The sequence below is a fragment of the Oncorhynchus masou genome, chromosome 27 (genome assembly GCF_036934945.1).
Source record: "Oncorhynchus masou masou isolate Uvic2021 chromosome 27, UVic_Omas_1.1, whole genome shotgun sequence".
NCBI classification, from domain to species: Eukaryota; Metazoa; Chordata; class Actinopteri; order Salmoniformes; family Salmonidae; genus Oncorhynchus; species Oncorhynchus masou.
This window is the reverse complement of record NC_088238.1, coordinates 12,155,936-12,180,052: the sequence shown is the minus strand read 5'-3', so window position 1 is coordinate 12,180,052 and position 24,117 is coordinate 12,155,936. Positions and strand designations below refer to the sequence as shown.

The window sequence follows — 24,117 nt, the reverse complement described above, 5'->3', positions numbered from 1 at the left end:
CAAGCTGTTCTTCTGTGAGAGCGTGTCTATAGTCAAGCTGTTCTGTGAGACGTGTCTATAGTCAAGCTGTTCTGTGAGACGTGTCTATAGTCAAGCTGTTCTGTGAGACGTGTCTATAGTCAAGCTGTTCTGTGAGACGTGTCTGTATAGTCAAGCTGTTCTGTTCTGAGACGTGTCTATAGTCAAGCTGTTCTGTGTGAGACGTGTCTATGGTCAAGCTGTTCTGTGAGACGTGTCTATAGTCAAGCTGTTCTGTGAGACGTGTCTATAGTCAAGCTGTTCTGTCCTGTGAGACGTGTCTATAGTCAAGCTGTTCTGTGAGACGTGTCTATAGTCAAGCTGTTCTGTGAGACGTGTCTATAGTCAAGCTGTTCTGTCTTGTGAGACGTGTCTATAGACAAGCTGTTCTGTGAGACGTGTCTACAGTCAAGCTGTTCTGTGAGACGTGTGTATAGTCAAGCTGTTCTGTGAGACGTGTCTATAGTCAAGCTGTTCTGTGAGACGTGTCTATAGTCAAGCTGTTCTGTGAGACGTGCCTATATTCAAGCTGTTGGTTTGAGAGGTAAAGGCTGATCTGATGCATTAGTACATGAGGCCATCCACCACCAGATAATAATATGGATGATATGTATTTCAACATGAAACGCGCCCAGACCAGGCTGGATCAGAGGGAGTGTGTTGTCTCTATTGGGTTTATCATGGTGTGGTATCTCTATAGGGATTATCATGGTGTGTTGTCTCTATAGGGATTATCATGGTGTGTTGTCTCTATAGGGATTATCATGGTGTGTTGTCTCTATAGGGATTATCATGGTATGTTGTCTCTATAGGGATTATCATGGTATGTTGTCTCTATAGGGTTTATCATGGTGTGTTGTCTCTATTGGGATTATCATGGTGTGGTATCTCTATAGGGATTATCACGGTGTGTTGTCTCTATAGGGATTATCATGGCGTGTTGTCTCTATAGGGATTATCATGGTGTGTTGTCTCTATGGGGATTACAATGGTGTGTTGTCTCCATAGGGATTATCATGTTGTGTTGTCTCTATAGGGATTATCATGGTGTGTTGTCTCTATACGGATTATAATGGTGTGTTGTCTCTATTGGGATTATCATGGTGTGGTATCTCTATAGGGATTATCATGGTGTGTTGTCTCTATAGGGATTATCATGGCGTGTTGTCTCTATAGGGATTATCATGGTGTGTTGTCTCTATAGGGATTATCATGGTGTGTTGTCTCTATAGGGATTATCATGGTGTGTTGTCTCTATAGGGTTTATAGTGGTGTGTTGTCTCTATAGGGTTTATCATGGTGTGTCGTCTCTATTGGGATTATCATGGCGTGTTGTCTCTATAGGGGTTATCATGACGTGTTGTCTCTATAGGGATTATCATGGTGTGTTGTCTCTATAGGGATTATCATGGTGTGTTGTCTCTATAGGGTTTATCATGGTGTGTCGTCTCTATTGGGATTATCATGACGTGTTGTCTCTATAGGGTTTATAGTGGTGTGTTGTCTCTATAGGGATTATCATGGTGTGTTGTCTCTATAGGGATTTTCATGGTATGTTGTCTCTATAGGGATTATCATGGTGTGTTGTCTCTATAGGGATTATAATGGTGTGTTGTCTCTATTGGGATTATCATGGTGTGTTGTCTCTAAAGTGATTATCATGGTGTGCTGTCTCTATTGGGATTATCATGGTGTGTTGTCTCTATAGGGATTTTCATGGTGTGTTGTCTCTATAGGGATTATCATGGTGTGTTGTCTCTATAGGGATTATAATGGTGTGTTGTCTCTATTGGGATTATCATGGTGTGTTGTCTCTATAGGGATTATCATGGTGTGTTGTCTCTATAGGGTTTATCATGGTGTGTCGTCTCTATTGGGATTATCATGACGTGTTGTCTCTATAGGGTTTATAGTGGTGTGTTGTCTCTATAGGGATTATCATGGTGTGTTGTCTCTATAGGGATTATAATGGTGTGTTGTCTCTATAGGGATTATCATGGTGTGTTGTCTCTAGTGATTATCATGGTGTGTTGTCTCTATAGGGATTATCATGGTGTGTTGAGTGCAGGTGTGTTCTGTATTCAATGCAAGCTAAGAGTATGTAGACATGTGGAATGTATTGGATTTACCTGACACTCAAACAGTAAACAGTTTCCAGATGAATCCCTCACACTCTTCAAGTCCCCTTCCACGTACACCCTTCCTCTGAACAGACACACAGCTATGGACACACACACAAATGCACACGTGCACACACACAGTTTTTAGTTATTCCTTGTCCCGTTTAACATTTTGAGCAAGGTACAGTAGCGTGTTATACACAGCTTAAATCATTACTTAAATGGGTTTCATATGAACACTGGCTCCAGATAGCAGCAGGCTTTAAAGACTGGCCTTGAATTATTGATGTATATGTGAAGGCATTGAGTGCTGTGTACGTGGCGGGAGTATCCTAGCAACGCAGAGATGTGGTCAGTTATTAAGACAAGTCTTTATGATTGTGTGCTTCACACTGTGGGCTGAGGGATGGGGAGGAATGACAGAGCGAGAGATAGAGAAAGAGGGAACAGAATGGAGAAAGAGAAAGGGAGAGATAGATAGAGAGAGGGCGAGAATGAGAGAGAGAGAGGGCGAGAGGGCAAGAGAGAGAGAGAGAGAGTGTGATACAAAGAGAGAGAGAGACAAAGAGAGAAACAAAGAGAGAGAGATACAAAGAGAGAGAGATACAAAGAGAGAGAGAAACAAAGAGAGAGAGAGAGACAAAGAGAGAGAGAGACAAAGAGAGAGAGAGAGAGAGAAAGAGAGAGAGAGAAAGAGAGAGAGAGAGAGACACAGAGAGAAAGAAACAAAGAGAGAGAGAAACAAAGAGAGAGACAGACAAAGAGAGAGACAAAGAGAGAGAGACAAAGAGAGAGAGAGAGACAAAGAGAGAGAGACAAAGAGAGAGATTCAAAGAGAGAGAGATTATTTTGGAACTTCTGTGAGAGGAATGTTTACTGTTCATTTTTATTGTTTCTTTCACTATTGTATATTATCTACCTCACTTGCTTTGGCAATGTTAACATATGTTTCCCATGACAATAACACCCCTTGAATTGAATTGAATTGAGAGAAATTAAGAAAAAAGATATGATTTCAGGGGGTAGCGTGGTCGTGTGAGCTGTTGGTTATGAAGAGAGGATAAAGAGAGAGACAAAGAAGTGGGGTACAGAGGAGAGAGAGACAGAGAAGTGGTGTACAGAGGAGAGAGAGGCAGAGAAGTGGTGTACAGAGGAGAGAGAGACAGAGAAGTGGTATAGAGAGGAGAGAGAGAGACAGAGAAGTGGTGTAGAGAGGAGAGAGAGAGACAGAGAAGTGGTGTAGAGAGGAGAGAGAGAGAGAGAAGTGGTGTAGAGAGGAGAGAGAGACAGAGAAGTGGTGTAGAGAGGAGAGAGAGACAGAGAAGTGGTGTAGAGAGGAGAGAGAGACAGAGAAGTGGGGTACAGAGGAGAGAGAGAGACAGAGAAGTGGTGTAGAGAGGAGAGAGAGACAGAGAAGTGGGGAAGAGAGAGAGAGAGACAGAGAAGTGGTGTACAGAGGAGAGAGAGAGAGAGACAGAGAAGTGGGGTACAGAGGAGAGAGAGAGACAGAGAAGTGGTGTAGAGAGGAGAGAGAGAGACAGAGAAATGGGGAAGAGAGGAGAGAGAGACAGATAAGTGGTGTACAGAGGAGAGAGAGAGACAGAGAAGTGGCGTAGAGAGGAGAGAGAGAGACAGAGAAGTGGTGTAGAGAGGAGAGAGAGAGACAGAGAAGTGGTGTAGAGAGGAGAGAGAGACAGAGAAGTGATGTAGAGAGGAGAGAGAGACAGAGAAGTGGGGAAGAGATGAGACAGAGAGACAGAGAAGTGGTGTAGAGAGGAGAGAGAGACAGAGAAGTGGTGTAGAGAGGAGAGAGAGAGACAGAGAAGTGGTGTAGAGAGGAGAGAGAGACAGAGAAGTGGTGTAGAGAGGAGAGAGAGACAGAGGAGTGGGAAGAGAGGAGAGAGAGACAGAGAAGTGGTGTACAGAGAGAGAGAGAGACATAGAAGTGGTGTAGAGAGGAGAGAGAGACAGAGAAGTGGTGTAGAGAGGAGAGAGAGACAGAGAAGTGGTGTAGAGAGGAGAGAGAGACAGAGAAGTGGCGTAGAGAGGAGAGAGAGAGACAGAGAAGTGGTGTAGAGAGGAGAGAGAGACAGAGAAGTGGTGTAGAGAGGAGAGAGAGACAGAGAAGTGGTGTAGAGAGGAGAGAGAGAGAGAGAAGTGGGGAAGAGAGGGAGAGAGAGAGAAGTGGTGTAGAGAGGAGAGAGAGAGACAGAGAAGTGGTGTAGAGAGGAGAGAGAGACAGAGAAGTGGTGTAGAGAGGAGAGAGAGACAGAGAAGTGGTGTAGAGAGGAGAGAGAGACAGAGAAGTGGTGTAGAGAGGAGAGAGAGACAGAGAAGTGGTGTAGAGAGGAGAGAGAGACAGAGAAGTGGTGTACAGAGGAGAGAGAAAGACAGAGAAGTGGTGTAGAGAGGAGAGAGAGACAGAGAAGTGGTGTAGAGAGGAGAGAGAGAGACAGAGAAGTTCTGTAGAGAGAAAGTGTTAGAGAAAGAACAGGAGAGGACTGTGTTGTGCAGATGTGAGAAGAACATGGCATGAGAAGGGTAGGTGTTGTTACTCACACTGACACTCTTTGCAGCACGTGCCTGGCACATAGGCAGGGGCGGAGTCAGGGGGACACTGGGGAGGGGGGCACGAGATGGTCTCACACTGGACTGTACCATTCTAAAGGAATGAGACAAAACAGACATTATTAGTTTTAAGATCTATGATCTCCAACCTGGACTGTACCATTCTAAAGGAATGAGACAAAACAGACATTATTCGTATGAAGATCTATGATCTCCAACCTGGACTGTACCATTGTGAAGGAATGAGACAAAACAGACGTTATTAGTATGAAGATCTATGATCTCCAACCTGGACTGTACCATTCTAAAGGAATGAGACAAAACAGACATTATTCGTATGAAGATCTATGATCTCCAACCTGGACTGTACCATTGTAAAGGAATGAGACAAAACAGACATTATTAGTATGATGATCTAAACTCAGCAAGAAAAGACATGTCCCTTTTTCAGGCCCCTGTCTTTCAAAGATAATTCATAAAAATCCAAATAACTTTATAGTTCTTCATTGTAAAGGGGTTAAACACTGTTTCCCATACTTGTTCAATGAACCATAAACAGTTAATGAACATGTATCTGTGGGAACGGTCGTTAAGACACTAACAGCTTACAGACGCTAGTCAAAGTGGACTATCCCTTTAAGTCCCGGATAACTGTGATCATGAAGTGAACTATCCCTTTAAGTCCCGGATAACTGTGATCATGACGTGAACTATCTCTTTAAGACCCTGATAACTGTGATCATGACGTGAACTATCCCTTTAAGTCCCAGATAACTGTGATCATGAAGTGAACTATCCCTTTAAGTCCCGGATAACTGTGATCATGAAGTGAACTATCACTTTAAGTCCCGGATAACTGTGATCATTATGTGGACTATCCCTTTAAGTCCCGGATAACTGTGATCATGAAGTGAACTATCCCTTTAAGTCCCGGATAACTGTGATCATGAAGTGAACTATCCCTTTAAGTCCCGGATAACTGTGATCATGAAGTGAACTATCCCTTTAAGTCCCGGATAACTGTGATCATGAAGTGAACTATCCCTTTAAGTCCCGGATAACTGTGATCATGAAGTGAACTATCCCTTTAAGTCCCGGATAACTGTGATCATGAAGTGAACTATCCCTTTAAGTCCACAGTGATTATAGATTGCACTGTCACCTTTAAACCCACAGTGATTATAGATTGCACTGTCACCTTTAAACCCACAGTGATTATAGATTGCACTGTCACCTTTAAACCCACAGTGATTATAGATTGGACTGTCACCTTTAAACCCACAGTGATTATAGATTGGACTGTCACCTTTAAACCCACAGTGATTATAGATTGGACTGTCACCTTTAAACCCACAGTGATTATAGATTGGACTCTCACTTTTAAACCCACAGTGATTATAGATTGGACTGTCACCTTTAAACCCACAGTGATTATAGATTGGACTGTCACCTTTAAACCCACAGTGATTATAGATTGGACTGTCACCTTTAAACCCACAGTGATTATAGATTGGACTGTCACCTTTAAACCCACAGTGATTATAGATTGGACTGTCACCTTTAAACCCACAGTGATTATAGATTGGACTGTCCCTTTAAACCGACAGTGATAATAGATTGATCTGTCCATTTAAGCTTATACTGACTATAGTGTGAACTGTCCCTTTAAACCACAGAGATTATAAAGTGAACTGTCCCTTTAAGCCCTATATAACAGGTAGTAGAGAGTCCTAGTTTATAGCCTCATGTAGATGTGTTATAGTCTGATATAGCCTGTTGTAGTCTGTTATAACCTGTTAGAGTCTGTTATAGTCTGTTGTAGTCTATTATAGCCTGTTATATTCTGTTATAGCCTTTTATAGTCTGTTATAGCCTGTTATAGTCTGTTATAACCTGTTATAGGCTGTTATAGCCTGTTATAGTCTGTTATAGCCTGTTACAGTCTGTTATAGTCTGTTACATCCTGTTATAGTCTGTTATAGTCTGTTATAGTCTGTTATAACCTGTTATGGGTTGTTATAGCCTGTTATAGTCTGTTATAGCCTGTTACAGTCTGTTATAGTCTGTTACAGCCTGTTATAGTCTGTTATAGTCTGTTACAGCCTGTTATAGTGTGTTATAAGCTGTTATAGTCTGTTATAGCCTGTTATAGTCTGAAATAGTCTGTTTTAATGTGTTATAGCCTGTTATAAGCTGTTATAGTATGTTATAGTAGGCCGTCATTGTAAATAAGAATTTGTTCTTAACTGTCTTGAGTAGTTAAATAAAGGTTTCAAAAAAATTATGATAATAATAATAATAATACAAAATTCTTACATAGCAGGAGCAGTTCCTGCATCCGTCTGTCCATCCCTCGTCCTCCCTGTACAGCTCTCCATTCATACTGCAGCTCCTCTCACAGTAACAGCCATCCAAACCCTGCATCTTCTCCTCCGCACGCGACAGCTGCACACACACCAAAACACAGATACCGAGTTAGTGTGTGTGTGTGTGTGTGTGTGTGTGTGTGTGTGTGTGTGTGTGTGTGTGTGTGTGTGTGTGTGTGTGTGTGTGTGTGTGTGTGTGTGTGTGTGTCAGCCTACAGTATGTGCGCGCACACATTTTTTGGGGTCAAAAGCCCGTTGTTACAGTCTGCTTTTTAACTAATTATTTATTCAACAACCCAGTGTTGCAGGACAAGGGAACCAGAGCCCAGTAAACCACATGGTGACAGAGATGTTCCATGTGCTGTAGTAAAGAACAGTAAATGGATGTTCCCTCACTTACCGTCTGTGTGAATAATTCATACACTTGTGCCTTCAACACTGACAGAACATCAGGCGGTGGGTTACACGACTGAGCAGCTGTCCACAGCTACACCATTACTCTACACTACTGTACCGGACATTACACAAAGTAGGAGTTGTAGCTACACCATTACTCTACACTACTGTACCGGACATTACACAAAGTAGGAGTTGTAGCTACACCATTACTCTACACTACTACACTACTGTACCGGACATTACACAAAGTAGGAGTTGTAGCTACACCATTACTCTACACTACTGTACCGGACATTACACAAAGTAGGAGTTGTAGCTACACCATTACTCTACACTACTGTACCGGACATTACACAAAGTAGGAGTTGTAGCTACACCATTACTCTACACTACTGTACCGGACATTACACAAAGTAGGAGTTGTAGCTACACCATTACTCTACACTACTGTACCGGACATTACACAAAGTAGGAGTTGTAGCTACACCATTACTCTACACTACACCATTACTCTACACTACTGTACACTACTGTACCGGACATTACACAAAGTAGGAGTTGTAGCTACACCATTACTCTACACTACTGTACCGGACATTACACTCTACACTACTCTACACTACTGTACCGGACATTACACAAAGTAGGAGTTGTAGCTACACCATTACTCTACACTACTGTACCGGACATTACACAAAGTAGGAGTTGTAGCTACACCATTACTCTACACTACTGTACCGGACATTACACAAAGTAGGAGTTGTAGCTACACCATTACTCTACACTACTGTACCGGACATTACACAAAGTAGGAGTTGTAGCTACACCATTACTCTACACTACTGTACCGGACATTACACAAAGTAGGAGTTGTAGCTACACCATTACTCTACACTACTGTACCGGACATTACACAAAGTAGGAGTTGTAGCTACACCATTACTCTACACTACTGTACCGGACATTACACAAAGTAGGAGTTGTAGCTACACCATTACTCTACACTACTGTACCGGACATTACACAAAGTAGGAGTTGTAGCTACACCATTACTCTACACTACTGTACCGGACATTACACAAAGTAGGAGTTGTAGCTACACCATTACTCTACACTACTGTACCGGACATTACACAAAGTAGGAGTTGTAGCTACACCATTACTCTACACTACTGTACCGGACATTACACAAAGTAGGAGTTGTAGCTACACCATTACTCTACACTACTGTACCGGACATTACACAAAGTAGGAGTTACACTAGCATTACACCATTACTCTACACTACTGTACCGGACATTACACAAAGTAGGAGTTGTAGCTACACCATTACTCTACACTACTGTACCGGACATTACACAAAGTAGGAGTTGTAGCTACACCATTACTCTACACTACTGTACCGGACATTACACAAAGTAGGAGTTGTAGCTACACTACTGTACCGGACATTACTCTACACACTCTACACTACTGTACCGGACATTACACAAAGTAGGAGTTGTAGCTACACCATTACTCTACACTACTGTACCGGACATTACACAAAGTAGGAGTTGTAGCTACACCATTACTCTACACTACTGTACCGGACATTACACAAAGTAGGAGTTGTAGCTACACCATTACTCTACACTACTGTACCGGACATTACACAAAGTAGGAGTTGTAGCTACACCATTACTCTACACTACTGTACCGGACATTACACAAAGTAGGAGTTGTAGCTACACCATTACTCTACACTACTGTACCGGACATTACACAAAGTAGGAGTTGTAGCTACACCATTACTCTACACTACTGTACCGGACATTACACAAAGTATTACACAAGGTAGGAGTTGTAGCTACACCATTACTCTACACATTACACAAAGTAGGAGTTGTCTACACTACTACACTACCGGACATTACACAAAGTAGGAGTTGTAGCTACACCATTACTCTACACTACTGTACCGGACATTACACAAAGTAGGAGTTGTAGCTACACCATTACTCTACACTACTGTACCGGACATTACACAAAGTAGGAGTTGTAGCTACACCATTACTCTACACTACTGTACCGGACATTACACAAAGTAGGAGTTGTAGCTACACCATTACTCTACACTACTGTACCGGACATTACACAAAGTAGGAGTTGTAGCTACACCATTACTCTACACTACTGTACCGGACATTACACAAAGTAGGAGTTGTAGCTACACCATTACTCTACACTACTGTACCGGACATTACACAAAGTAGGAGTTGTAGACATTACACAAAGACATTAGGAGTTGTAGCTACACCATTACTCTACACTACTGTACCGGACATTACACAAAGTAGGAGTTGTAGCTACACCATTACTCTACACTACTGTACCGGACATTACACAAAGTAGGAGTTGTAGCTACACCATTACTCTACACTACTGTACCGGACATTACACAAAGTAGGAGTTGTAGCTACACCATTACTCTACACTACTGTACCGGACATTACACAAAGTAGGAGTTGTAGCTACACCATTACTCTACACTACTGTACCGGACATTACACAAAGTAGGAGTTGTAGCTACATTACCATTACTCTACACTACTGTACCGGACATTACACAAAGTAGGAGTTGTAGCTACACCATTCTACACTCTACACTACTGTACTACTGGACATTACACAAAGTAGGAGTTGTAGCTACACCATTACTCTACACTACTGTACCGGACATTACACAAAGTAGGAGTTGTAGCTACACCATTACTCTACACTACTGTACCGGACATTACACAAAGTAGGAGTTGTAGCTACACCATTATTACACTACTACACATTACTGTACTACTGGACATTACACAAAGTAGGAGTTGTAGCTACACCATTACTCTACACTACTGTACCGGACATTACACAAAGTGTAGGAGTTGTAGCTACACCATTACTCTACACTACTGTACCGGACATTACACAAAGTAGGAGTTGTAGCTACACCATTACTCTACACTACTGTACGGACATTACACAAAGTAGGAGTTGTAGCTACACCATTACTCTACACTACTGTACCGGACATTACACAAAGTAGGAGTTGTAGCTACACCATTACTCTACACTACTGTACCGGACATTACACAAAGTAGGAGTTGTAGCTACACCATTACTCTACACTACTGTACCGGACATTACACAAAGTAGGAGTTGTAGCTACACCATTACTCTACACTACTGTACCGGACATTACACAAAGTAGGAGTTGTAGCTACACCATTACTCTACACATTACATTACAAAGTAGGAGTTGTAGCTACACCATTACTCTACACTACTGTACCGGACATTACACAAAGTAGGAGTTGTAGCTACACCATTACTCTACACTACTGTACCGGACATTACACAAAGTAGGAGTTGTAGCTACACCATTACTCTACACTACTGTACCGGACATTACACAAAGTAGGAGTTGTAGCTACACCATTACTCTACACTACTGTACCGGACATTACACAAAGTAGGAGTTGTAGCTACACCATTACTCTACACTACTGTACCGGACATTACACAAAGTAGGAGTTGTAGCTACACCATTACTCTACACTACTGTACCGGACATTACACAAAGTAGGAGTTGTAGCTACACCATTACTCTACACTACTGTACCGGACATTACACAAAGTAGGAGTTGTAGCTACACCATTACTCTACACTACTGTGACATTACACAAAGTAGGAGTTGTAGGACATTACACAAAGTAGGAGTTGTAGCTACACCATTACTCTACACTACTGTACCGGACATTACACAAAGTAGGAGTTGTAGCTACACCATTACTCTACACTACTGTACCGGACATTACACAAAGTAGGAGTTGTAGCTACACCATTACTCTACACTACTGTACCGGACATTACACAAAGTAGGAGTTGTAGCTACACCATTACTCTACACTACTGTACCGGACATTACACAAAGTAGGAGTTGTAGCTACACCATTACTCTACACTACTGTACCGGACATTACACAAAGTAGGAGTTGTAGCTACACCATTACTCTACACTACTGTACCGGACATTACACAAAGTAGGAGTTGTAGCTACACCATTACTCTACACTACTGTACCGGACATTACACAAAGTAGGAGTTGTAGCTACACCATTACTCTACACTACTGTACCGGACATTACACAAAGTAGGAGTTGTAGCTACACCATTACTCTACACTACTGTACCGGACATTACACAAAGTAGGAGTTGTAGCTACACCATTACTCTACACTACTGTACCGGACATTACACAAAGTAGGAGTTGTAGCTACACCATTACTCTACACTACTGTACCGGACATTACACAAAGTAGGAGTTGTAGCTACACCATTACTCTACACTACTGTACCGGACATTACACAAAGTAGGAGTTGTAGCTACACCATTACTCTACACTACTGTACCGGACATTACACAAAAAGTTGTAGCTACACCATTACTCTACACTACTGTACCGGACATTACACAAAGAGTTGTAGCTACACCATTACTCTACACTACTGTACCGGACATTACACAAAGTAGGAGTTGTAGCTACACCATTACTCTACACTACTGTACCGGACATTACACAAAGTAGGAGTTGTAGCTACACCATTACTCTACACTACTGTGACATTACACATTAGCTACACCATTACTCTACACACTGTACCGGACATTACACAAAGTAGGAGTTGTAGCTACACCATTACTCTACACTACTGTACCGGACATTACACAAAGTAGGAGTTGTAGCTACACCATTACTCTACACTACCGGACATTACACAAAGTAGGAGTTGTAGCTACACCATTACTCTACACTACTGTACCGGACATTACACAAAGTAGGAGTTGTAGCTACACCATTACTCTACACTACTGTACCGGACATTACACAAAGTAGGAGTTGTAGCTACACCATTACTCTACACTACTGTACCGGACATTACACAAAGTAGGAGTTGTAGCTACACCATTACTCTACACTACTGTACCGGACATTACACAAAGTAGGAGTTGTAGCTACACCATTACTCTACACTACTGTACCGGACATTACACAAAGTAGGAGTTGTAGCTACACCATTACTCTACACTACTGTACCGGACATTACACAAAGTAGGAGTTGTAGCTACACCATTACTCTACACTACTGTACCGGACATTACACAAAGTAGGAGTTGTAGCTACACCATTACTCTACACTACTGTACCGGACATTACACAAAGTAGGAGTTGTAGCTACACCATTACTCTACACACTGTACCGGACATTACACAAAGTAGGAGTTGTAGCTACACCATTACTCTACACTACTGTACCGGACATTACACAAAGTAGGAGTTGTAGCTACACCAAGACATTACACAAAGTAGGAGTTGTAGCTACACCATTACTCTACACTACTGTACCGGACATTACACAAAGTAGGAGTTGTAGCTACACCATTACTCTACACTACTGTACCGGACATTACACAAAGTAGGAGTTGTAGCTACACCATTACTCTACACTACTGTACCGGACATTACACAAAGTAGGAGTTGTAGCTACACCATTACTCTACACTACTGTACCGGACATTACACAAAGTAGGAGTTGTAGCTACACCATTACTCTACACTACTGTACCGGACATTACACAAAGTAGGAGTTGTAGCTACACCATTACTCTACACTACTGTACCGGACATTACACAAAGTAGGAGTTGTAGCTACACCATTACTCTACACTACTGTACCGGACATTACACAAAGTAGGAGTTGTAGCTACACCATTACTCTACACTACTGTACCGGACATTACACAAAGTAGGAGTTGTAGCTACACCATTACTCTACACTACGGACATTACACTGCTACACCATTACTCTACACTACTGGACATTACACAAAGTAGGAGTTGTAGCTACACCATTACTCTACACTACTGTACCGGACATTACACAAAGTAGGAGTTGTAGCTACACCATTACTCTACACTACTGTACCGGACATTACACAAAGTAGGAGTTGTAGCTACACCATTACTCTACACTACTGTACCGGACATTACACAAAGTAGGAGTTGTAGCTACACCATTACTCTACACTACTGTACCGGACATTACACAAAGTAGGAGTTGTAGCTACACCATTACTCTACACTACTGTACCGGACATTACACAAAGTAGGAGTTGTAGCTACACCATTACTCTACACTACTGTACCGGACATTACACAAAGTAGGTAGTTGTAGGAGCTACACCATTACTCTACACTACTGTACCGGACATTACACAAAGTAGGAGTTGTAGCTACACCATTACTCTACACTACTGTACCGGACATTACACAAAGTAGGAGTTGTAGCTACACCATTACTCTACACTACTGTACCGGACATTACACAAAGTAGGAGTTGTAGCTACACCATTACTCTACACTACTGTACCGGACATTACACAAAGTAGGAGTTGTAGCTACACCATTACTCTACACTACTGTACCGGACATTACACAAAGTAGGAGTTGTAGCTACACCATTACTCTACACTACTGTACCGGACATTACACAAAGTAGGAGTTGTAGCTACACCATTACTCTACACTACTGTACCGGACATTACACAAAGTAGGAGTTGTAGCTACACCATTACTCTACACTACTGTACCGGACATTACACAAAGTAGGAGTTGTAGCTACACCATTACTCTACACTACTGTACCGGACATTACACAAAGTAGGAGTTGTAGCTACACCATTACTCTACACTACTGTACCGGACATTACACAAAGTAGGAGTTGTAGCTACACCATTACTCTACACTACTGTACCGGACATTACACAAAGTAGGAGTTGTAGCTACACCATTACTCTACACTACTGTACCTGTACCGGACATTACACAAAGTAGGAGTTGTAGCTACACCATTACTCTACACTACTGTACCGGACATTACACAAAGTAGGAGTTGTAGCTACACCATTACTCTACACTACTGTACCGGACATTACACAAAGTAGGAGTTGTAGCTACACCATTACTCTACACTACTGTACCGGACATTACACAAAGTAGGAGTTGTAGCTACACCATTACTCTACACTACTGTACCGGACATTACACAAAGTAGGAGTTGTAGCTACACCATTACTCTACACTACTGTACCGGACATTACACAAAGTAGGAGTTGTAGCTACACCATTACTCTACACTACTGTACCGGACATTACACAAAGTAGGAGTTGTAGCTACACCATTACTCTACACTACTGTACCGGACATTACACAAAGTAGGAGTTGTAGCTACACCATTACTCTACACTACTGTACCGGACATTACACAAAGTAGGAGTTGTAGCTACACCATTACTCTACACTACTGTACGGACATTACACAAAGTAGGAGTTGTAGCTACACACTACTGTACCGGACATTACACAAAGTAGGAGTTGTAGCTACACCATTACTCTACACTACTGTACCGGACATTACACAAAGTAGGAGTTGTAGCTACACCATTACTCTACACTACTGTACCGGACATTACACAAAGTAGGAGTTGTAGCTACACCATTACTCTACACTACTGTACCGGACATTACACAAAGTAGGAGTTGTAGCTACACCATTACTAGCTACACTACTGTACCGGACATTACACAAAGTAGGAGTTGTAGCTACACCATTACTCTACACTACTGTACCGGACATTACACAAAGTAGGAGTTGTAGCTACACCATTACTCTACACTACTGTACCGGACATTACACAAAGTAGGAGTTGTAGCTACACCATTACTCTACACTACTGTACCGGACATTACACAAAGTAGGAGTTGTAGCTACACCATTACTCTACACTACTGTACCGGACATTACACAAAGTAGGAGTTGTAGCTACACCATTACTCTACACTACTGTACCGGACATTACACAAAGTAGGAGTTGTAGCTACACCATTACTCTACACTACTGTACCGGACATTACACAAAGTAGGAGTTGTAGCTACACCATTACTCTACTGTACGGACATTACTAGTACTACTGTACCGGACATTACACAAAGTAGGAGTTGTAGCTACACCATTACTCTACACTACTGTACCGGACATTACACAAAGTAGGAGTTGTAGCTACACCATTACTCTACACTACTGTACCGGACATTACACAAAGTAGGAGTTGTAGCTACACCATTACTCTACACTACTGTACCGGACATTACACAAAGTAGGAGTTGTACACCAGCTCTACACTACACCGGACATTACACAAAGTAGGACTCTACACCTCTACACTACTGTACCGGACATTACACAAAGTAGGAGTTGTAGCTACACCATTACTCTACACTACTGTACCGGACATTACACAAAGTAGGAGTTGTAGCTACACCATTACTACTACACTACTGTACCGGACATTACACAAAGTAGGAGTTGTAGCTACACCATTACTCTACACTACTGTGACATTACACGGACATTATTACACACTGTACCGGACATTACACAAAGTAGGAGTTGTAGCTACACCATTACTCTACACTACTGTACCGGACATTACACAAAGTAGGAGTTGTAGCTACACCATTACTCTACACTACTGTACCGGACATTACACAAAGTAGGAGTTGTAGCTACACCATTACTCTACACTACTGTACCGGACATTACACAAAGTAGGAGTTGTAGCTACACCATTACTCTACACTACTGTACACGGACATTACACAAAGTAGGAGTTGTAGCTACACCATTACTCTACACTACTGTACCGGACATTACACAAAGTAGGAGTTGTAGCTACACCATTACTCTACACTACTGTACCGGACATTACACAAAGTAGGAGTTGTAGCTACACCATTACTCTACACTACTGTACCGGACATTACACAAAGTAGGAGTTGTAGCTACACCATTACTCTACACTACTGTACCGGACATTACACAAAGTAGGAGTTGTAGCTACACCATTACTCTACACTACTGTACCGGACATTACACAAAGTAGGAGTTGTAGCTACACCATTACTCTACACACTACTGACATTACCGGACATTACACAAAGTAGGAGTTGTAGCTACACCATTACTCTACACTACTGTACCGGACATTACACAAAGTAGGAGTTGTAGCTACACCATTACTACACTACGGACATTACACTAGCTACACCATTACTCTACACTACTGTACCGGACATTACACAAAGTAGGAGTTGTAGCTACACCATTACTCTACACTACTGTACCGGACATTACACAAAGTAGGAGTTGTAGCTACACCATTACTCTACACTACTGTACCGGACATTACACAAAGTAGGAGTTGTAGCTACACCATTACTCTACACTACTGTACCGGACATTACACAAAGTAGGAGTTGTAGCTACACCATTACTCTACACTACTGTACCGGACATTACACAAAGTAGGAGTTGTAGCTACACCATTACTCTACACTACTGTACCGGACATTACACAAAGTAGGAGTTGTAGCTACACCATTACTCTACACTACTGTACCGGACATTACACAAAGTAGGAGTTGTAGCTACACCATTACTCTACACTACTGTACCGGACATTACACAAAGTAGGAGTTGTAGCTACACCATTACTCTACACTACTGTACCGGACATTACACAAAGTAGGAGTTGTAGCTACACCATTACTCTACACTACTGTACCGGACATTACACAAAGTAGGAGTTGTAGCTACACCATTACTCTACACTACTGTACCGGACATTACACAAAGTAGGAGTTGTAGCTACACCATTACTCTACACTACTGTACCGGACATTACAAAGTAGGAGTTGTAGCTACACCATTACTCTACACTACTGTACCGGACATTACACAAAGTAGGAGTTGTAGCTACACCATTACTCTACACTACTGTACCGGACATTACACAAAGTAGGAGTTGTAGCTACACCATTACTCTACACTACTGTACCGGACATTACACAAAGTAGGAGTTGTAGCTACACCATTACTCTACACTACTGTACCGGACATTACACAAAGTAGGAGTTGTAGCTACACCATTACTCTACACTACTGTACCGGACATTACACAAAGTAGGAGTTGTAGCTACACCATTACTCTACACTACTGTACCGGACATTACACAAAGTAGGAGTTGTAGCTACACCATTACTCTACACTACTGTACCGGACATTACACAAAGTAGGAGTTGTAGCTACACCATTACTCTACACTACTGTACCGGACATTACACAAAGTAGGAGTTGTAGCTACACCATTACTCTACACTACTGTACCGACATTACACAAAGTAGGAGTTGTAGACATTACACAAAGTAGGAGTTGTAGCTACACCATTACTCTACACTACTGTACCGGACATTACACAAAGTAGGAGTTGTAGCTACACCATTACTCTACACTACTGTACCGGACATTACACAAAGTAGGAGTTGTAGCTACACCATTACTCTACACTACTGTACCGGACATTACACAAAGTAGGAGTTGTAGCTACACCATTACTCTACACTACTGTACCGGACATTACACAAAGTAGGAGTTGTAGCTACACCATTACTCTACACTACTGTACCGGACATTACACAAAGTAGGAGTTGTAGCTACACCATTACTCTACACTACTGTACCGGACATTACACAAAGTAGGAGTTGTAGCTACACCATTACTCTACACTACTGTACCGGACATTACACAAAGTAGGAGTTGTAGCTACACCATTACTCTACACTACTGTACCGGACATTACACAAAGTAGGAGTTGTAGCTACACCATTACTCTACACTACTGTACCGGACATTACACAAAGTAGGAGTTGTAGCTACACCATTACTCTACACTACTGTACCGGACATTACACAAAGTAGGAGTTGTAGCTACACCATTACTCTACACTACTGTAGACATTACACTACACCATTACTCTACACTACTGTACCGGACATTACACAAAGTAGGAGTTGTAGCTACACCATTACTCTACACTACTGTACCGGACATTACACAAAGTAGGAGTTGTAGCTACACCATTACTCTACACTACTGTACCGGACATTACACAAAGTAGGAGTTGTAGCTACACCATTACTCTACACTACTGTACCGGACATTACACAAAGTAGGAGTTGTAGCTACACCATTACTCTACACTACTGTACCGGACATTACACAAAGTAGGAGTTGTAGCTACACCATTACTCTACACTACTGACATTACACAAAGTAGGAGTTGGACATTACGGACATTACAAGTAGGAGTTGTAGCTACACCATTACTCTACACTACTGTACCGGACATTACACAAAGTAGGAGTTGTAGCTACACCATTACTCTACACTACTGTACCGGACATTACACAAAGTAGGAGTTGTAGCTACACCATTACTCTACACTACTGTACCGGACATTACACAAAGTAGGAGTTGTAGCTACACCATTACTCTACTACTGACATTACAAAGTAGGAGGACATTACTACAAAGACATTACACAAAGGAGTTGTGCTACACCATTACTCTACACTACTGTACCGGACATTACACAAAGTAGGAGTTGTAGCTACACCATTACTCTACACTACTGTACCGGACATTACACAAAGTAGGAGTTGTAGCTACACCATTACTCTACACTACTGTACCGGACATTACACAAAGTAGGAGTTGTAGCTACACCATTACTCTACACTACTGTACCGGACATTACACAAAGTAGGAGTTGTAGCTACACCATTACTCTACACTACTGTACCGGACATTACACAAAGTAGGAGTTGTAGCTACACCATTACTCTACACTACTGTACCGGACATTACACAAAGTAGGAGTTGTAGCTACACCATTACTCTACACTACTGTACCGGACATTACACAAAGTAGGAGTTGTAGCTACACCATTACTCTACACTACTGTACCGGACATTACACAAAGTAGGAGTTGTAGCTACACCATTACTCTACACTACTGTACCGGACATTACACAAAGTAGGAGTTGTAGCTACACCATTACTCTACACTACTGTACCGGACATTACACAAAGTAGGAGTTGTAGCTACACCATTACTCTACACTACTGTACCGGACATTACACAAAGTAGGAGTTGTAGCTACACCATTACTCTACACTACTGTACCGGACATTACACAAAGTAGGAGTTGTAGCTACACCATTACTCTACACTACTGTACCGGACATTACACAAAGTAGGAGTTGTAGCTACACCATTACTCTACACTACTGTACCGGACATTACACAAAGTAGGAGTTGTAGCTACACCATTACTCTACACTACTGTACCGGACATTACACAAAGTAGGAGTTGTAGCTACACCATTATTACACTACTGTACCACTACTGCTACACCATTACTCTACACTACCGGACATTACACAAAGTAGGAGTTGTAGCTACACTACCATTACTCTACACTACTGTACCGGACATTACACAAAGTAGGAGTTGTAGCTACACCATTACTCTACACTACTGTACCGGACATTACACAAAGTAGGAGTTGTAGCTACACCATTACTCTACACTACTGTACCGGACATTACACAAAGTAGGAGTTGTAGCTACACCATTACTCTACACTACTGTACCGGACATTACACAAAGTAGGAGTTGTAGCTACACCATTACTCTACACTACTGTACCGGACATTACACAAAGTAGGAGTTGTAGCTACACCATTACTCTACACTACTGTACCGGACATTACACAAAGTAGGAGTTGTAGCTACACCATTACTCTACACTACTGTACCGGACATTACACAAAGTAGGAGTTGTAGCTACACCATTACTCTACACTACTGTACCGGACATTACACAAAGTAGGAGTTGTAGCTACACCATTACTCTACACTACTGTACCGGACATTACACAAAGTAGGAGTTGTAGCTACACCATTACTCTACACTACTGTACCGGACATTACACAAAGTAGGAGTTGTAGCTACACCATTACTCTACACTACTGTACCGGACATTACACAAAGTAGGAGTTGTAGCTACACCATTACTCTACACTACTGTACCGGACATTACACAAAGTAGGAGTTGTAGCTACACCATTACTCTACACTACTGTACCGGACATTACACAAAGTAGGAGTTGTAGCTACACTACTGTACCGGACATTACACATTACCATTACTCTACACTACTGTACCGGACATTACACAAAGTAGGAGTTGTAGCTACACCATTACTCTACACTACTGTACCGGACATTACACAAAGTAGGAGTTGTAGCTACACCATTACTCTACACTACTGTACCGGACATTACACAAAGTAGGAGTTGTAGCTACACCATTACTCTACACTACTGTACCGGACATTACACAAAGTAGGAGTTGTAGCTACACCATTACTCTACACTACTGTACCGGACATTACACAAAGTAGGAGTTGTAGCTACACCATTACTCTACACTACTGTACCGGACATTACACAAAGTAGGAGTTGTAGCTACACCATTACTCTACACTACTGTACCGGACATTACACAAAGTAGGAGTTGTAGCTACACCATTACTCTACACTACTGTACCGGACATTACACAAAGTAGGAGTTGTAGCTACACCATTACTCTACACTACTGTACCGGACATTACACAAAGTAGGAGTTGTAGCTACACCATTACTCTACACTACTGTACCGGACATTACACAAAGTAGGAGTTGTAGCTACACCATTAGCTACACGGACATTACACTCTACACTACTGTACCGGACATTACACAAAGTAGGAGTTGTAGCTACACCATTACTCTACACTACTGTACCGGACATTACACAAAGTAGGAGTTGTAGCTACACCATTACTCTACACTACTGTACCGGACATTACACAAAGTAGGAGTTGTAGCTACACCATTACTCTACACTACTGTACCGGACATTACACAAAGTAGGAGTTGTAGCTACACCATTACTCTACACTACTGTACCGGACATTACACAAAGTAGGAGTTGTAGCTACACCATTACTCTACACTACTGTACCGGACATTACACAAAGTAGGAGTTGTAGCTACACCATTACTCTACACTACTGTACCGGACATTACACAAAGTAGGAGTTGTAGCTACACCATTACTCTACACTACTGTACCGGACATTACACAAAGTAGGAGTTGTAGCTACACCATTACTCTACACTACTGTACCGGACATTACACAAAGTAGGAGTTGTAGCTACACCATTACTCTACACTACTGTACCGGACATTACACAAAGTAGGAGTTGTAGCTACACCATTACTCTACACTACTGTACCGGACATTACACAAAGTAGGAGTTGTAGCTACACCATTACTCTACACTACTGTACCGGACATTACACAAAGTAGGAGTTGTAGCTACACCATTACTCTACACTACTGTACATTACACAAAGTAGGAGTTGTAGCTACACCATTACTCTACACTACTGTACCGGACATTACACAAAGTAGGAGTTGTAGGACATTACACAAAGTAGGAGTTGTAGCTACACCATTACTCTACACTACTGTACCGGACATTACACAAAGTAGGAGTTGTAGCTACACCATTACTCTACACTACTGTACCGGACATTACACAAAGTAGGAGTTGTAGCTACACATTACTCTACACTACTGTACCGGACATTACACAAAGTAGGAGTTGTAGCTACACCATTACTCTACACTACTGTACCGGACATTACACAAAGTAGGAGTTGTAGCTACACCATTACTCTACACTACTGTACCGGACATTACACAAAGTAGGAGTTGTAGCTACACCATTACTCTACACTACTGTACCGGACATTACACAAAGTAGGAGTTGTAGCTACACCATTACTCTACACTACTGTACCGGACATTACACAAAGTAGGAGTTGTAGCTACACCATTACTCTACACTACTGTACCGGACATTACACAAAGTAGGAGTTGTAGCTACACCATTACTCTACACTACTGTACCGGACATTACACAAAGTAGGAGTTGTAGCTACACCATTACTCTACACTACTGTACCGGACATTACACAAAGTAGGAGTTGTAGCTACACCATTACTCTACACTACTGTACCGGACATTACACAAAGTAGGAGTTGTAGCTACACCATTACTCTACACTACTGTACCGGACATTACACAAAGTAGGAGTTGCAAGAAAAGCTAGCATGTCGACCAGAGAGACACAACAGAAGGGTGAATCTCAATCGTCTACAAGTGGCTTCCTCTCCTCTCCTCTCCTCTCCTCTCCTCTCCTCTCCCTTCAAATCAATGCAGATGGAAAGAAGACAAGGAGAGGAAACCACTGTAGACGATTGAGGCACCCATTGTCTTATGCCATAATACCTTGCTGGAGGTCTTGGCTAAGACATCCTGCAGCTCCATGATCTTCTGCACCAGCCCATGGAAGTCATTGCAGGTGGGGCAAGCTGAAACACAGGTAAGTCATGGTAATGTAATGTTGGCATGATAGTTCCATTGTCAATGTCCATGTAACTGTACTGGCAAGGATATTAGAGCTATACTGTAAATGCATGTGTAGCTGATGTTGCCTTTTGTGGGCATCTCATTTTAGATGCAGAGTTTCCAGACTTTTATAGTGGCTGTACAATAATGTACATGTCATCATGTTATCATCAGAGTTTCCAGACTTTTATAGGTACTAAATGTAACTGTTCTCTTACTGCGGTTGAGGTCTGGACACTGGGAGATGTAGCCTTGAGGCATGACGACCAGCTGAACATCCTGCATTATACCCTGTAGAGACAGTGAGAGACGGGAGGAGGAAGAGAAAGGGAGAAGGGGAGAGAGGGAGAGAGCGAGAAGGGGAGAGAGTTTGAAGAATAACAGAGAAGGGGAGAGAGTTTGAGGCAGAATAACAGAGAGAGAAAGGGAGGAGAGATAGAGGTTTAGACAGAATAACAGAGAGAGGGAGGAGAGAGAGAGAGGTTTAGACAGAATAACAGAGAGAGGGAGGAGACAGAGAGAGGTTTAGACAGAATAACAGAGAGAGGGAGGGGAGAGAGAGAGGTTTAGACAGAATAACAGAGAGAGGGAGTAGAGAGAGAGAGTGGGAGAGGTTGACCTCAGATCATATCTATGCAGGATGAGTTAGCTTAGCTGAGCTCTATGAGTGTGACGGTAGCTGACAGTTGGAATCACTAGAAGCTGATGAGACAGAGGTACAGAACCAGCTACCTGACAGTTGGAATCACTAGAAGCTGATGAGACAGAGGTACAGAACCAGCTACCTGACAGTTAGAATCACTAGAAGCTGATGAACAGAGGTACAGAACCAGCTACCTGACAGTTGGAATCACTAGAAGCTGATGAGACAGAGGTACAGAACCAGCTACCTGACAGTTGGAATCACTAGAAGCTGATGAGACAGAGGTACAGAACCAGCTACCTGACAGTTGGAATCACTAGAAGCTGATGAACAGAGGTACAGAACCAGCTACCTGACAGTTGGAATCACTAGAAGCTGATGAACAGAGGTACAGAACCAGCTACCTGACAGTTGGAATCACTAGAATTTGTTGAGACAGAGGTACAGACAGATGTTTCAGAACCAACTGTGTGT

At 42.1% G+C, this 24,117-nt stretch overlaps 1 protein-coding gene across 1 annotated transcript in view; it reads right to left on the bottom strand.

Annotated features, from left to right (window-relative positions):
• Positions 1 to 2,099: 2,099 nt before the first annotated feature.
• nell2b (neural EGFL like 2b) overlaps positions 2,100 to 24,117 on the bottom strand; it is a 63,584-nt gene continuing 41,566 nt past the window's right edge. Inside the window, exons 6-10 of the mRNA XM_064940930.1 lie at positions 23,219 to 23,291; positions 22,881 to 22,963; positions 7,023 to 7,151; positions 4,698 to 4,800; positions 2,100 to 2,239 (exon numbers count right to left, since the gene is read on the bottom strand). Of these exons, the coding sequence (XP_064797002.1) occupies positions 2,100 to 2,239; positions 4,698 to 4,800; positions 7,023 to 7,151; positions 22,881 to 22,963; positions 23,219 to 23,291 (528 nt within the window). The remainder of the gene's footprint in view (positions 2,240 to 4,697; positions 4,801 to 7,022; positions 7,152 to 22,880; positions 22,964 to 23,218; positions 23,292 to 24,117) is intronic.